The sequence below is a fragment of the Diceros bicornis genome, chromosome 38, assembly GCF_020826845.1.
Source record: "Diceros bicornis minor isolate mBicDic1 chromosome 38, mDicBic1.mat.cur, whole genome shotgun sequence".
NCBI lineage: Eukaryota > Metazoa > Chordata > Mammalia > Perissodactyla > Rhinocerotidae > Diceros > Diceros bicornis.
Genome location: NC_080777.1, coordinates 1970369 through 1986989, shown reverse-complemented (window position 1 = coordinate 1986989; position 16621 = coordinate 1970369). Strand labels below are relative to the sequence as shown.

Here is a 16621-nt window from a genome sequence, read left to right as displayed (position 1 = left end):
ATATATATATATATATATATATATATATATACACTCCACATTTTCTTTATCCATTCATCTGTCGGTGGACATATAGGTTGTTTCCATGTCTTAGCTAATTATAAATACTGCTGCAATGAACATGAGGGTGCAGATATCTTTTTGACATAGTGAGTTCATTTCCTTCAGATAAATATCCAGAAGTGGAATTGCTGGATCATATGGTAGTATTATTTTTAAATTTTTGAGGACCCGCCATACTGTTTTCCATAGTGGTTGCACCAATTTACATTCCCATAAAGTTAATTTTTATATTAACATTTTAATATTTAAATTTATATATTAACATTTTAAATGTAAAATGATTTCTCCTTTTATTAAATTGAAATATTAAGTACATTGCTGACGTAAATTTCATTCTGGAAAATAAGAAGCCAAACCGTTGCCTTTTTTGAGCCTTTTTTGTTTTGTTTTAAAAGTTATAACATGGTGTAGTGACAGCATGTTAAGGGATTTCCTTTATATGTACACAGGAATAGAGACCTATATTTGTCTTTTTAGTTATATTCTCTCCAGAAACATTACAAGATTGTTGTATTTAAATGTCCCAATATAGCATTTTATGGTATGTACAGTAGAATAGATGCCACAGGATTACCAGCTTTGTAAAACAAGGAACTGCCAAAGATCTAAAGAGTTTCGAGTTTATTAACTCTATTAACATTGGTCTCATGATACACCTGTGAACAAAACGTTGTTAATCTAAAACATATTCTCTTGGATGATAGTTCAATTAGGTGGATTTGTAAGTGATCAAACAGCCATTCCTAGGAAGTTTTTGGTTATAGACACATTTAGCTTAGTAGTTCTCCAGTAGTCAGTTATTACTGATTGAGTTGAATCAAAGCTGTGGCAGCAGGGGGAGGTGTTAGGGAGCTGTTTTCAAATCTTTGAAGTTATAGCAGACCCTTGATATTTGTAGGGACAAATCCCCAGTCTTCACCAATGATAGCAAAAGCAATTAATTCTTCCCATTAAATATGGTAAAGTATAACTGACCCCTTCAACCTCTACAATATTTATAAATATTGAACTAAAATTATTTGTGAAGCTATTAAAATAAATTTTACTACTACAATAAGCTCAGTATTTTCATTATAGTGGAGTGGCATTTCAGGAGGGGGTTCTGTTCTAAATTCAGTTTGAAAGGTAAATATTCCATATGGTCAAAATTGCTTTAAAAAAATCTCATAAATCGCTCATAATTTACATAGTCTACATGGATTCGTATGTATCGATTTTATATGTGTTTAGAGCCATATATTCCTACCACACTGGACATGTTCATACCCTTTCTCGAAAATTATAATTCACATTATTTTACTTCCATTGTTGGGACAGATTCGTATTTATTCAGACAGGGACCAAATATAAACAAGTTGGCTTGTGTTTGAGTGCACATTTGCATGAAAACTATGCCTGTTTCTTAGATAAGATTATACTTAGTGTGGTGGGATGGTCTTACCGTGAGAGGATGTACTAGGACTGACTAAGGGCTCAGGAGATTCATGTCTCACTCTTCATGTTCATCCAAGACATTCACTCACTGAGCTGAATGGCGGACAGAGTCACTTATACTTCTTCCATTTCTCTCTTGCTGTTACATGTCGCAACTCCACTCTATATTCCTGTTGTATTAACATTAACTCTGAACCATCTGATTCTGTGATCATGATGAATGAAGACAGGGAAGAAATGTACCACACAGCAGGGTGATGTGAGGTTACGTCCACTGAGGACCCTTGGCATCAAACTGAGTAGCAGAAACAGGGGACCTTCAAAGTAGAAAATGAAAGATTCATCCTGGGCAGGAGACAGGTGTGGCTCTGAAGTGGTAGGTTCTTTCTTAACATCACGACTGATGGCTTTTTTTTTTTTTTTCCCGCTGAGCAAGATTCGCCCTGAGCTAACATCTGTTGCCAGTCTTCCTCTGTTGTATACGTGAGCCGCTGCCACAGCATGACCACTGACGGACGAGTAGTGTAGGTCTGCGCCGGGGAACAGAACCCAGGCTGCTGAAACGGAGCGTGCTGAACTTAACCACTAGGCCACCCTGGCTGGCCTGATGGCTGTCTTTTTTGATGTACCTCTTGATACATTTCCTGGTATTGAACCTATGCAAAATTTATTCTCAGACAATTTTAAAAGTCCACACCATTGATAGATGGTAACTAGTGTGGTCAACAATTAGCAGATTTATATATTCAACTCCTTCATTAATTTAAGAATCTTCCATTTATTTCAACATTGTGTTCTTTAACTTCACCTCTTTGTACCCACAGTGTAGGGTCTTCTCTACCCATTTCAATCTGTGACCTGCACCTAGCTCTCCCAGTCATTCTTAGCCATATTCATAGCACCTTAATAACTCTTTTGCAGTGCATCATTTGAAAAATTTATCACCTCTTTTTTATGACTTTCCAAGAATTCCATCGTATTTCAGATTTTATCTCATCCAGGGTCATCTTAATGCTCCTTTATATTTCCAATAACGCCTATATTCCTAACAGCAGACATAAAAGGGCAAGGTCTCTCTCTCCGTGGTATTTACAACGTGAATGTGTAAGCACATGATGACTTTAACATCGTTAATATTTTACCTTTTCAGGACATTGAAAGAGCGTGATAGAATTAGGGGTGAAAAAAAGATACCTGAATATTTTAAAGAAAAAAATTTCTGACTTTATGAATGGCCTGATATTTTGTCTATGAGGAGCAGAAACTTACGTTCATGCAAATGCAAAGCAAACCCTTTCTCTGCTTGCACCAAGCATAAAGCATTTGCTAAACCAGTCCAAAAAAAAAGAGAGCTATCACCTGGGCTCTTTTTTGTAAACTGACCACAGAGCTGCCATGATTCGTCTTTTTGCTCCTGAATTTCCTGGCATCACAGAACAGTGTTGCAAGCTTGGCTTAACCAAAAAGTCTGCTTTATGGTCACAGTGTAACAGAATCAGCTTTCTTTCAGATGTCTTAAATTCTTCTCTTCTTTAGATACATACTTTAGAAAGGCACTTCTTTTCTGCCAGAGTCCCATTTCGTCTGTTTTGAACACTTGTTTTGGCTGAGAGCTACTTTAGCTCTGAGGAAGAGCTTCTGAATATAAGTGATCAGTTGATGCCACTTTGTTTAACATTATGGAAAGAAAAAAAAAAAAAAAACCTTTTCTTAAAATTCTTTAAAGAGTATTTGCTTGGAGTAAGAATTGATTTAGTAACCACATTAGAAACAATTAGAAAACTGAAAAGTTTCTCCAGAATGTTACATATTGTACTGGGAAGCTCAAAGGTCAACAAGGGCCATGTTGGTTCTTATGCTGGTATGGAGTCATTATGTTGTTAAAGACGGGAACTATGGGACCTGAGTCTAAGCAAATCCAAACTCCACTTCAAGTCACCACCCCTGAAGTCTCATGGAGAAATGCTTCTTCTAAGTGAGTCTTGGCCAGAGCTTTGCAAATTGAGATCCTTGTGTGTGTTAGTGTGATATTGGCTCCCAGCCATCTGAGTTACGTTTTCTCCCAATGTCTTTGTTATCTGTGTCTTTTACCCATGCCAAATTGTGGGCTGAGAGGTTTTAGAAAGCATGTCGTGTCATTTCCTCTTTATCATCTGTTACATCTGGAAGGTTTGTTTAGGGATACAATATATGGTATAGTGGAAAGATTATGGGAGTTGAAATCAGACTAACCCAGTTTCGAATCCCAGCTTTGCCACTGTCTAATCTTGTGTAAGTCACTAAATGTGAGCTTCAGTTTTCTCCTCTGGGAAACAGAGATAGGATACTTATTTTTACAAGGTTTTCGTGAACATAAAATGAGATTTAAAATTCAAAAGTTAAAAATACAAAATTTCTAAGACAGAGCCCGGCACATAGTAAGCACTCAAAAATGGTGGCTGGTATGTGTTACTATTAGGCCTGCAATAAAAACATATTAAATCAATGGTGTGTGCCCTCCACAATGACGACCATGAACAGAACTTCTCGAATGATATCAGCAACCTTCCACATCTACTATAGTAAACAGGACGTCCATTTTTGTCCATTCCTAAAATGACTTTTTTTTTTTTGGTGACAAAGATCAGCCCTGTGCTAACATCTGTTGCCAGTCTTTCTCTTTTTGCTGAGGAAAATTAGCCCTGAGTTAACGTCTGCGCCCATCTTCCTCTATTTTGTGTATGGGACACTGCCACAGCATGGCTTGATGAGCGGTGCCCAGGTCCGCACCTGGAATCTAAACCTGTGAACCCCGGGCTGCAGGAGTGAAGCTCACGAACTTAACCACTACACCATGGGGCCGGCCCCTAAAATGACTTTTTTACTACTTATAATATCCTTTTATTCACATAGGCTGGTTTTCCAAGACTCTAGTTTGGAGTGTGAGTCTTAGAAATACATTTTGCTGTGTTCTAGACCAGCGCTATCCAGTAGAATTTCCTGTGATGGTGAAAATATTTTATACCTGTGCTGTCTGATGCGGCAGCCTCCATCTGACTGTAGCTACTGAGCACTTACCATGTGATTAATACAACTGAGGAATTAAATTTTTTGTTCTAATTAACTTAAATTTAAATGGCCACAGGTAGCTAGTGTAGCTGCAGACAAAACCTTATTGATGATTTGGTAACATCATTGGTAACATCTGTGAGTTAATAAAAGTGTCAACTGGTGAATACTAAATTTCCAGGGAGTAGCTACTTTTTACCCATACCCACACAGAACTAGAAACTGTTATTTCTCTCCCAAGAGATAGATTGTTATGTTTCATTTTTCAATATCATATACCACTTTACTTTTCTAAATACATTCTGTGAATTCATCCATTGGTATCTGAAGGATAAATTCACAGAATTTATCAAATTTTGTCAACTTCAAAACCACAAGATCTTCTTTCTCACTGTGCGAGGACTTAGGCTCCATTCTTCTGACTGTTCTGTATTTTTTCCCCTCTCCATTCTCTTCTTCACATACACAAATAAGTTACCATATATTAAAGCTTATTAAATGGTTTTTAAGTCACGTAATGTTTGGTAGCAGAGGTAAATCACACCATTGGATTAAAAGCATTGCTGTATGCTACTTTTTCTTTCCTTTAGGATTAAGAGGATATATAATTTTTCAAATGAGTTTTACATTCATTCCTTCAGATATTTTTTCTTAGGAAATCAGGAGAAATGTACAATAGAACTTCTTTTAATGAAATTATTTGATTCTACTTAATTTCTATAAAAATATATTTTTTTAAATTATCAGAAATACACAATGCTTTTCAAATTGCAGGATCATTAAATCAACTTGTAGGTTGAGACTAGAAGTTTTTTTAAAGAAGTAGAATAGAATAAGAAGGAATAGGAAATATCTGAGTGCTTCACGTATAGTAAGGATTAAATCTGTTTTATGAAATGCTAGTTACATTTGTATATATGTATGTGAGAGTGTGTATGTTTCTGAACTGTGTTGTAAAATGGATTTCTTACCATAGGTCTTGGTTAAAAAGAAAAGAAGAAAGATTGAAAGCCATGGTCTAATTTATAGTATGGTGTAGAGGCAATAATGTCAGAGATCTGGTTCAAGGCTTAGATTTACGTCTTTGGACAATCATTCAATGTCTTTGACCCTCAGTTCCTTTTTTGTATAAACAGGGATACCTCCCCTAGGTCCTTCCTGCAGTTGTTTTGAAGATCAAATAAAATTCTAAGGGGACATAGCACTCCTTTATTCCTTTAAAGTGGTTTGTCAAATATTTTATATGGAAAAAACTCATGGGTTACAATAGCAATCGTTTGTACTCATGTTTATGAATCTTAAGGTCAGCTGAGATTTGGCTGATCTGTGCTGCACTTGACTGGGTGGCTCTGCTTCAGGTTGTGGGTTGTCTGGGCTATGGTTTGGGTTTGGTTGTGCTCCACATGCCTTTATTCTGTGGTCCGGGCAAAAGGGGCAGCAGTTATCCAGGGCATGCTTTTCTCGTGGAGAATCACTAGAATACAAAAGCAAAGTCAAATCACATAAACATATTTATGACTTCTGCTTGCTTTGTAGCCGTGAAAGTTCCATTGGCCAAGTGAGATCGTGTGGCCCAGCCAAAGTCGCTGGGGAGAGAGAGTGCATTCCACTCCCAGTGGAGGGAGATAGAAGTGAATATTTGCTGAACAATGATCTAAACTATCATCACCTAAAAACTGTTACATCCAAAGTTTTGTTAACTACTTCATTCTCAAATATGAAAGGACAGCCAAGTATCACCATGTATTTGAGGAAAGCCTCTAACATAATGGAGTGTCTAAAACAGACAAACAGAAAAATGGAAACTGAGGTAATATGTAATGAGCAGAGGAGAATATTTAAAATACTATTATATTCTAGTAGATAAGATATTATATCCTTAAGATAAAAATAATATGCTTTGTAAAACAATGAAAACAAGAAATAGCTCATAGAAATGAAAAATGTAGTAGAAATCTCTTTTTAAATTCAGTAGAAGTTTTGAAAGATGAAGTCACAGGAATCTTTCAGAAATTAAAAGCAGAAGATGAAGAGTTGGAAAATATAAGAAAATTAGATGATCAATCCAACAGAGCCAAAAACCAGTCTTCAGGAGTTCCAGGAAGAGGAAATGTTAAAATGTATGGCATCAAAATATTTTAAAATAATAGTACAAGAAAACTTCCCCAAACTAAAGAAAATAAGCTTCCAGACTGAAAAGGGCCCACTGAAAACCCAGCACAAAGCGTGAAAAAGGCGCATTCCAAGGTCCAACATGGTAAAACTTCGAAATACCAGGGAAAAAGAAATGATTATAAAAGCTTTCAGAAACAAAAAAACAAATCATAGACCAAGCATTAGAAATCAGAATGGCATAGGGCTTTTCAATTGTAGTGTTAGAATCTTGAAGCAGTGGATTAGCTTCTTAAAAATCCTAAATGAAAATTGATTACCACATAGATTTTTATACCCAGCCAAACTATCAAGAATATGTACAGAATAGCTGCATTTTCAGGCATACAGATACTTTTTAAAAGTGTGTTAGTCATGTACCCTTGCTTATGAAAGTTACCTGGAGAATGTACTTCAACCAAAAGGGGAGTAAACTGAAAAACAGGATGATTTACAACCCAGAAAACAGGGAACTCTAATAGGAGTATGGGTAAGGTTTGACCCGGGAAAGAGATCAACTAGGCCAGACATAAGGCCCAAGAAGGATGTATCTAAGAGAAAAAGTTTAAAAGGAACTGATAATTTATCTGATGTGTTTCATTATTCAAAAAAGTGTTATTGATGGGTATTTGACAAATCTGTTTGAACATTTGGGAAAAAATGGTAGTTACCTAGAAAAATAAACTATTAAAAATTGGCAGTTAATTCCAGAAGTAATAAAACATTGTACAAGAAAATTAATTTAAGAAAAATAATACTTGTCTCAGTAGTGAACAGTATTTCTATAATCATTATAATGTAAGTGAACTACTGACTAATGATTTAGCCAAAATTGTTATATGAGCTGGGGATGTTGGGCGAGTGATATAAGAGACCTAAATCATTATCTTTTTTAACATAGGAAGTCAATAGAGCATGTCTAATACTACAAAATCAAGAAATAGCGTTGTAAGTATGTCATTTAAAAATATGAAGATAAATGTCGGAAGAGTGGATAGTGTGTGCTGTTGAGGATAAGGCTTGGAGATGGGTGAGGGGTAGAGTGTGTGGGCACTGCCCTTCTTTATTATGAGCAATTGAGTACTATTTGACTTAAATTAGGTGCATTACTTTGATAAGACAATTTAATAAATAATAAAAATAAAGTTACATATGTCCATGATTAAGAAACCATATCCTGTCGTCCTTGGTACTATTCTCCTGAGGTAGCCACTTTTAATGGTTTCAACTTTTGGTGGTTCTGGTGGTTACATTCATGACTTGAATTATACCTTTTGGTAAAGTGTAAAGCCATCTGGATTTGTCTTTGCCCAGTTAGCCAAAAGATGGCCACATCTAACTGCATTGTAGACATGGCAGCTTAATAGTGTGCTTTGAGATTCATGTTCAATTGACCTATGAGTGTTGTTGGTCTTTCATCCCTGAGCCACTACATACGGCCAGGGAAGCAGCTCTGACCTAGTTGGGTGAGGCGAAGGGTTATCCTGCCAGTGGGAGCGTGGCATTTCTGGCGAGAGATTCCTCCTCTAACTGTTGGAGTTGGTGCCATGGCAGATTTTCCTGACTAAGGGAGTAAGTGTTGAGCCCTGGTCCAGCTGGTTAGATTATTTGTTGATTTTGATTATCTGCACCAATAAGCTCTTTTTCTGGCACAGATAATCAGAAACAGGCAGTAATTTTCCGTTTTCCTAACAAAAAAGCTTTGTGCATTTTGAAATTATAATAAAGTATTGTTCAGTTTTCACCAAAATAGTGCTTTATGGCAGAAATCTTGAATTAAATCAAGAACTCTTTAGTCCTCAGTGATAACCATGTATCCTTAGGCAGGTCATTTTTTCCTACTTACTTCTTAGCTGTTCTTGAAAGATAGACAAAAAATCAGTAATAATAATGATACCAGCTGTCTTTTATTCCTCTTTTACTATGTGCTAGGCACTCTGCTGAATACTCATCATCTCATTTAGTCTTTACAGTAGTTTTAGTAGCTTGCTACAGTTATCACTCCCATTTTAGACTGAAGACACTGAATAACAGTTGAGTGATTTGTCCAAGGTCACAGAGCTGGAAAATGCCAGAGCTGTGTCTGAAACCCTGATTCATGTTGACTCTTGGGCCCGTGTTCTTTATCTCTATGTTTGACTGGCTTTCAGTGCAGCCTTTGACTTTTTATTACATGAGAATAAGAAAGCAGCATACATTGTTATTGTTGCATAGAGCTTATAAAAATTATTCCATCTTTTCTTTTTAAGAAACTTTAGAATTTTATACATTTTCTATTTCTGTCGTTCTTTGATATCCTCTCAATTCAAAATTCTAGAGATCTTTGATATCTCTCAATAGCTCTCCTTTTATTTCCATATACTCGCCATGTTCTCTTTATATTTCTAAGTGTCTACTCCTCATGTCTGGAATATTGCAGCTCTCTTTTTGTGGTCTCCGTACTGCCAGTCTCTGCCCTCTTAAATTGATCATACACATTGATCCAGTTTTTTTTAAGCTCAACTTCTCTTATATTGCATACCTGTTTAAACCATTAATATCTCCTCATTATCCGTAAGAAAAATATAGCTTTATTAATGTAGAATTCGAGACCTTTCATTATGTGGTCTAATCTATCATTCCATGAATTTATGTGCTCTTACTGTCTTTCCCACTTTTCTTGCCCATGCTGATATATCCCTAATCTGCCCTAGAGAAGCACGAACTTTCTCTAATACTCATTTGCTGTTTTTTTATATGCTTTGTATTTTGATAGTCTTTTTGTGTGTATATGTCTCATTTACCCAACTGAATTGTTAACTCCTGAGCGTTGAAATGGAAACTCCCTGAGTCCACCATAATATTGAATACAGTTTCTTGCATATAGCACTGTATAAAAAATTAATGAATGAAAATTTGAAGTTTTAAAGTCAACATATAATTCCAATTCTATACTTCTTTGTTCTTGTTAGTTTCATAAATGTTAGACCAGTAAAACTTAGTAGACTTTTCTGTTATGTTTTTCCATCTCTTTAATCAGATTTAATTATGAGATGGAAATATGTTGGTATAATTTTAACAGTTTAAAATACGTTAAATAAACAAATCAGTTTCATATAGTATTCTAATCTGAAAGATACAGAAAATCTACTCTGAATGAAAGTGATATTACTCATTATTACATAGGTTTTTTAAAATAAAACAATATTTGAGAAATTGTAGTAAGTTGTTTTATTTTGGTAATGTACAGTTTTGATGGGGATAAACTGAATATTTATAGTGTAATAAATATTTAAAAAATGAATTATTTGGTTTATCTTGCCTGATGTATTAAATATAGTTGGAGCTTGTTCAGAATATTGAGTAACAGCATGAGGAAATTTGAAAGGTACTTAAATACTGAGTTTAAAACACTCCAATTAGACATGATTTTGTTTTCCAAAAGAGGATTGTATTTTTGTGTATTAAAATTGCTTCTTGCCTTCTGCTGAATTTGAAAATGTTTCTACCCTTTACTTTCCTCTTTTTCTTATTTTAATAGTCTGAATATTTGTCTCTTTTATTTTCATTTTAAAAAATTTTATAGATGTTCTATAATAAATAAAATATTTCTACCTTAATGTATAAATTATTTAAAAAATATTTCTACTTTAATGTATGTTATTTAAAACTATGTTCTATATAAGGTGTTTTTGCTTTGAAATATTTGAATTTCAGTAAGATAAGGATAATTGCATCCTGACACCAAACAATAAACTATCATGAATTTTCATATATTTTAAATGTTCATATTTATTAATCTTAGCATACTTTTGTTGGCTTTTTTAAATGTAATTTTAATATAATATTATTTTGGCTCAGAAATCTCATGCACTCTAAATGCTTAAAGGTTCTCATGCTGTACTTTTTTTCTAAATTATTTTTTCCAAATAATATTGAACATCATAATGATGCCTTCTTTTGCACCTCATATTTTTCTAAAAGATATCCTAAATTATTTTACCCTTTAATTTGGTTTTCAATAGTCCAAATGAAACCATAAATATATTTTTGAATAAAGAGTCACATATTTGAAGTAAATCAGTGCATGTGTCTAATCTAATCTCACAAACAAAAATGTTGTATTTTAAAAGTAGTGACATTTTAAGTTAACATTATTTTTTAAAGGGACTGAGCCTTAGAATGAAAGTGCAGATTATCCATTTTGACTCCTTTCATTTAAACATTTCATTTTTAAAATTAGGCTTCATCCTACGATCCAAAAAAACCTCACTAATGTGCATTTTTGGCTGTGTTAACTCCCTTTGTCATAAGATGGAAGCTAGCCTAAGTTTTCTAATAATTTTTCATCACATTAAAATTCGTGGCAAAAATAAAAATGAGATAATTTTGAATTCGAGTGCATGTCTTTATGGATGCTTTTTCCCTCTTCTCTCTACCTAAGGAAATAGAGAAATTGAGATTAGAACTGAGTGAAAGCAAGCAGCACTTGGAACAGGAGCGGCAGAAGGCAGCCCAGGCCAGAGAGGAGTGCCTGAGACTGACACAGCTGCTGGGCGAATCTGAGCACCAACTGCACCTCACCAGGTACTCCCCAATCCCATTACGCGCCAGGGCACCCATTTCATCCCACTGATCATGGCCGCAGGCTTCCAAACAGTTGTTCAAGTTCTTCTTAGTCATTCAATTCACACACAGCTTTCAGGCATATTAAGAAAAGTGGAGATGTGGCAAGCAAAACACCCAGACATGTGAATGATAAGTGTGGCAGGGAATCACTGATATATTACAAAACCTTTCATCTACAATGCTCAAATATTTAGGTGATTCTCCATCAATATAAGCACAACGGCATATTTCTCCTACCACCACCACTACCTCTCCTGTTAATTCTACGTCTAATAGAAATGTTGAACTGAAGGATCTGAGGAATATATTTAGGAAAATAATCAGATACTGTCAGTTGTGAAAGAGACAAAGTAAAAGACATCCTAAGAGGCAAACTGAGATGTAACTGATACAGAATAAGGAACCTGAGTCCAAAGACAGTGTAAAATTTAGAGATGACATGGATTGACGCTATTCATGTCCCAACCATTATTTTGACCATGCTCACGGCATCGTGGTTCCCAGTTACATTGTGTCGTCATGAGATATTGTTATGTGATCATCACTGTCATAAAACTTTAGTAAACGTATAGCTTAGCCCTAAATAACAATAACACATTTTAGGCAGTAAGCATTGTGTAATTTGCTGTATTGCAAACGTACGCACACATATACATAAATACACATACACAGAGTAAAATTCAAGTAGAGATTGTAGATATTTCCTGTTACTAAGTGGTTTCTTCTCCCTTTAAATTTTAGTACAATTTTTCATTTTTCAGATCAAGACTTTGGATTTGTTCAGTTCTTAGCTTTTCAGTTTTTATGGAGAACTTTGTCTAAATACACATGTAAGTTTATGAGATTTGGTTTAGTTTGTAAATTAGAGAAACACTGATCTTCTAATCATAGTAATATGTTGAATTTAAACTATGAAAGGGGACTGATCCCTTTTACATTAAATATGACAATATAATTCTGAGCACGGTATGATAACAGATGGAGAAAAGCACCACTTGAACAGCCTGCATTTGGAGAAAAAAATATCTAGAGGTTGGTGAACCTCCCAAAGTTTTGGGTTAGTGTTAAGATGCCTCTAGTTCTGTTAAAATCAAACTTTGTTAAAAACATTTTGTTATGATAATGTTCCAAATGGTTTGTCAACTTCCCTTTTAAACAATGAAAGGAAAAGAGAAGAAAGGAAGAATTAAATAAAAAGAGAAAGAAAGAAAATAAAACATTATACATGTGTGATATCTGGAAAAATCCCCATAGTTAAAACACTTTTGTAAGAAAAAATTGCTTAATACTGCAGAATGTTAACTTTGGATGCCCATGTGAAGTGTTGTCATTGTAGAACTGAGAATGTAATATTAACATAGTTCCTCTGGTTATTAAATCTTAGAAGTTTCAGAATTTACCTTCATCATGATAGTTAATAATTTTTCTTCTCAGACTTCAATTGAGAACCAACCATTTGTGTGCTAAGCATTACTAAACCACAGAAATCGGACAGCTTTTCATGTCTCAGTGTGGCTAGGCTTCAGTAAATAAATATTAATGCTGGTTTGGCCCCCTTTGCCGTTCTGTCTTATTCAGAGAGTTAATTTCTGAAGTCAGAGTCTGTAGAGAGTTTTCCTGTGTAGTATCAATTTGTACTGTCTGACAAGATCAATGTCTTGCAAGTAGAGCATATTAAGATGCAGCAACTGCTAAAAATGGACTAGTGGTAACTAATTCCTTTGTTCTTAAGAAAAATGGTTTTGCTTGGTTCCATAGAAAGCTTTTTCTATTGAGCTTTATTTATACCAAGTCTACAAAAATTTAAACCTAGTTTTATGGAAAATAAAGCTTAATTACCTACTTGCTAAATGCAGTACTCTTTTGTAAGCATTTTACACTATGTTCATGTTTTATAAAATCCACATTCATAAATTTAAAGATGACAATTATAAATATAAGGAACTGTGTATATCTCTCTTTTGCACTGAAAATGTGACTTGGTTGTTGGACTAAATATTTCAGATATACTTTTTGGGTTTTTTTAGAGTTAGCTTCCCCTCACCATTCTTTATTGACTCAGTAAACTGAAGTGTGTGGCTGAGAAACTGTCTTTCTTTTTCAGTGTAGACCAGCTGAAATAAATCAATCCCACACACAGAGTAGCTCTTCATTTTGAATGGCATATTCTAAACAAAGTTTAACATCAAATATGAAAAAACCATGTTATAAAGTAATGATGAAATAAGGATCCAAGTCTTCCAGGACAAGGAAAATTTAAAAACTGGGGTAGAAATCTGTAGATCAATCTGAAAGAAAAATAACCTACCACTTTTTTGGTATTTCCTCTTATTGTCTAACTGAATTTAAAAATGGAAAACAGAAATTCAGCAGTTATTGAAGGACCCAATTGGTAAGTATAACAGTCACTTAGTCAACAAATATTATTGAGCTCCTACCATCTTTTCAGTACCTTGCTTCCCTCTGGGCGTAGAGAAAAAAAATAAGACTTGAGTTCTTACTCTTAGGTTGCTCACACTCCACTCAGGAGCCAGACCTTTATATACAGTTGTAATAGAGTGTGATAATAGTGCAATGATAGAAATAAAGATTACACGGGAGCACATAGGAAGAAGAATTGGCTCATTCTGCATTGGAGATGAAGGTGATAGTCAGGGAAAGCTTTCTGGAGGAGGAGATGTTTGGGTGCTATCTTGATTAATGAGTTCAGGAATAAGCATTCTCAAAGTGGAAAAAGGTGAGATGGGTACCGCAGGTAGAGGGAAAAATATATGCCAAGACATAAAGATAGGAGAGAACATAAACTCTACAGTCAGGTTAGGTATTTGGCAGGAGATAAGCCTGGAAAGGGGAGCAGGAACCAGAGGAGGGGCCTTGTGGGCCATATTCTTGAGTTTTGGCCATTCTGAGAGTAACAGATTTCTCTATATGTATTTTAAGCAGGGCTGTCAACATGATCAGCTTTTTGGGTTGGGATCCTGACTCATACAGCAGTGTGGAGAATGAACTTGGAGCGCTGATGTAGGAGACAGGAAGACCAATTAGGGTCGAGTCAGCAGCTATAGACCATCGGCCAAATATGGCCCATTGTCTGTTTTTGTATGCTTCATGAGCTAAAAATGGTTTGTAAATTTTTAAATGGTTGGGAGAAAAATAATATTTTGTGACACATAAAAATTATACATCCATAAATAAAGTTTTATTGGACACAGCCACAATTATCCTTTATGTATTATGTATGGGACTATCATGGCAGAGTTGAGTATGGTCCTCAAAGCCTAAAATATTTACTGTCTGGCCCTTTACAGAAAAAGTTTACCAACCCTTCAGTTAGGAGGCTGTTTAATTCAGGGTGGAAGTCAAGAGAGCTTGAACTATGAGAGATTCAAATGTGAATTTAAAGAAGGTAATTGAAAGGCAATTGAAAATAGATTGGTTGAGGAAGAGATGATTGACAGGGGCCCCAATTAAAATATAAACACAGTAATCCAGGGGAATAGTAATGAAGGCCTGGGCTGTGGCTGTGCCAATAAAATGGAAAGGAAGTAGCACCTTTAAGCGGCATTTAGGGTAGCAAATAGGAGGCCAGAGTTAAAAGTGACTCCAAGGTTTCTAACCTATGTTAACTAGATGGTCCATTAAGCCAACTAGAGAACTTAAAAGGAGTAACAGAGGAAAATAATATGTTTCATTGGAACTCCAGTGGAGGTGTCCATTGGAGGTCTGGTGTGAGGGGAAGGCTCCAGGACCAGAGGCTCATATCTAGATGCTTGTACGTAAAGCCAAGGAAATGGGCGAAAGCACATATAGAAGTCAATGCTTTTAAAGTACATGGAAGGGACCAGCCCTGTGGCTTAGCGGTTAAGTGCGCGTGCTCTGCTGCTGGTAGCCCGGGTTCGGATCCCGGGCGTGCACCGACACACCACTTATCCGGCCATGCTGAGGCCGCATCCCACATACAGCAACTAGAAGGATGTGCAGCTATGACATACAACAATCTACTGGGGCTTTGGGGGGAAAAAAATAAATAAAAAAAGTAAAGTACATGGAAGGAGAACCACCAGCCGAAGATACTGAAATGAGGCCTTCAGTGTCTAAGAAAAGATTAAGGAATGATTCAAAGGATGCTTTGTGAAATAATTAAAACCATAGGCCTTTCATAGGGGAGCCCCCAGGCATCCTACAGTTGAGGAAACTGAGTGGTAGTATCTTCCCCAGGCAGTCACTAACTCTGCAACTTTTGACAAATTCCTTAATTCTTTGACCTGTTTACTTACCTATAAAATGAGGTTAGACTAGATGATTGCCAAGTTTGCTTCTAGCTCTGATAATCAATGATTCTAACAATGATTTAAGACAACCCATTATTAAGTTCCTATTTCCAGAAGTCAGGCATTTAAATTGCTTAGAGTATTCTTTGTTTAAGATGGTTCCTTAGTTTGAACTTCAGAGAGACTTTGTAGAAATGGCTTTCACACCTGCCATTTACCTTCATCATAATGTAGGCTCTGCTGACCTCTCACAGGGTTATGAAATCATCTCCTAACATCCTTCCAGTCTCTTTTGCCAACCACTGCCAAGTGAGTATACATAAGTGCCGCCTTAACCTGTCACCTGCTCTCGAAACCTTCTGTGGTGCTGACTGTTAGAGGAGGTCCAGACCACCCAGCAGTTAAGGTTTCCCAACAGGCTCCAACCTTCGGTCCTATTTCATTGCTCCCAGTTTCATCCTCTCTTGTGCTGATGTCCAGCCAAATTGAAGCAAATGCAGCCCTCCGTGCACTTTTGGACTTGTCTCCTGTTTTGCTATCCTCTCCACCTAGAAAACCTCTTTGACCTTCTGTAGCTCTGTTATAATTTTCCCTTCTTTTCCAGGTCTCCCTGAAATCCTGATTTTTCCACTGTAGCCCTTCCTGATGACTCCTGCCAGAGGGGAGCACGTCTCCCTCTGATCCTTCCCCCTTAAAGCTGAAGGCACTTTCTACACACTGAATGAATTCCTCAAAACAGGAAAAATGAAAATCTGAAAAAACAAATTAGTACTCTGAAGTTTTTTATGTACCTGATTTTCTTCTCTTCTGGAATGTATTATTCTTCAAGGAGGGGAGGTCTTATTAATATTATATTTCTCAAAGCACCTAGCTCAGACCTTTGCAAAGAGTTAGGGCTCAGTAAGTCATTATTATAGGAATGGTTAATGTATTGCAAATGACTGTTCTTTCAAAGCCCAGTATTGATATATAAATATATGTATCTTCTCAGATATATCAGGGTAAAAAGTAGGAGATGGAGATAAGACTGAAATTTTTGATTGGGA

The 16621-nt window shown here is 35.8% G+C and overlaps 1 protein-coding gene across 1 annotated transcript in view; it reads left to right on the top strand.

The window, feature by feature from the left end:
- SDCCAG8 (SHH signaling and ciliogenesis regulator SDCCAG8) overlaps nucleotides 1-16621 on the top strand; it is a 226350-nt gene that overhangs the window by 89827 nt on the left and 119902 nt on the right. Inside the window, exon 13 of the mRNA XM_058533531.1 lies at nucleotides 11120-11262. Coding sequence (XP_058389514.1) covers nucleotides 11120-11262 — 143 coding nt within the window. The remainder of the gene's footprint in view (nucleotides 1-11119; nucleotides 11263-16621) is intronic.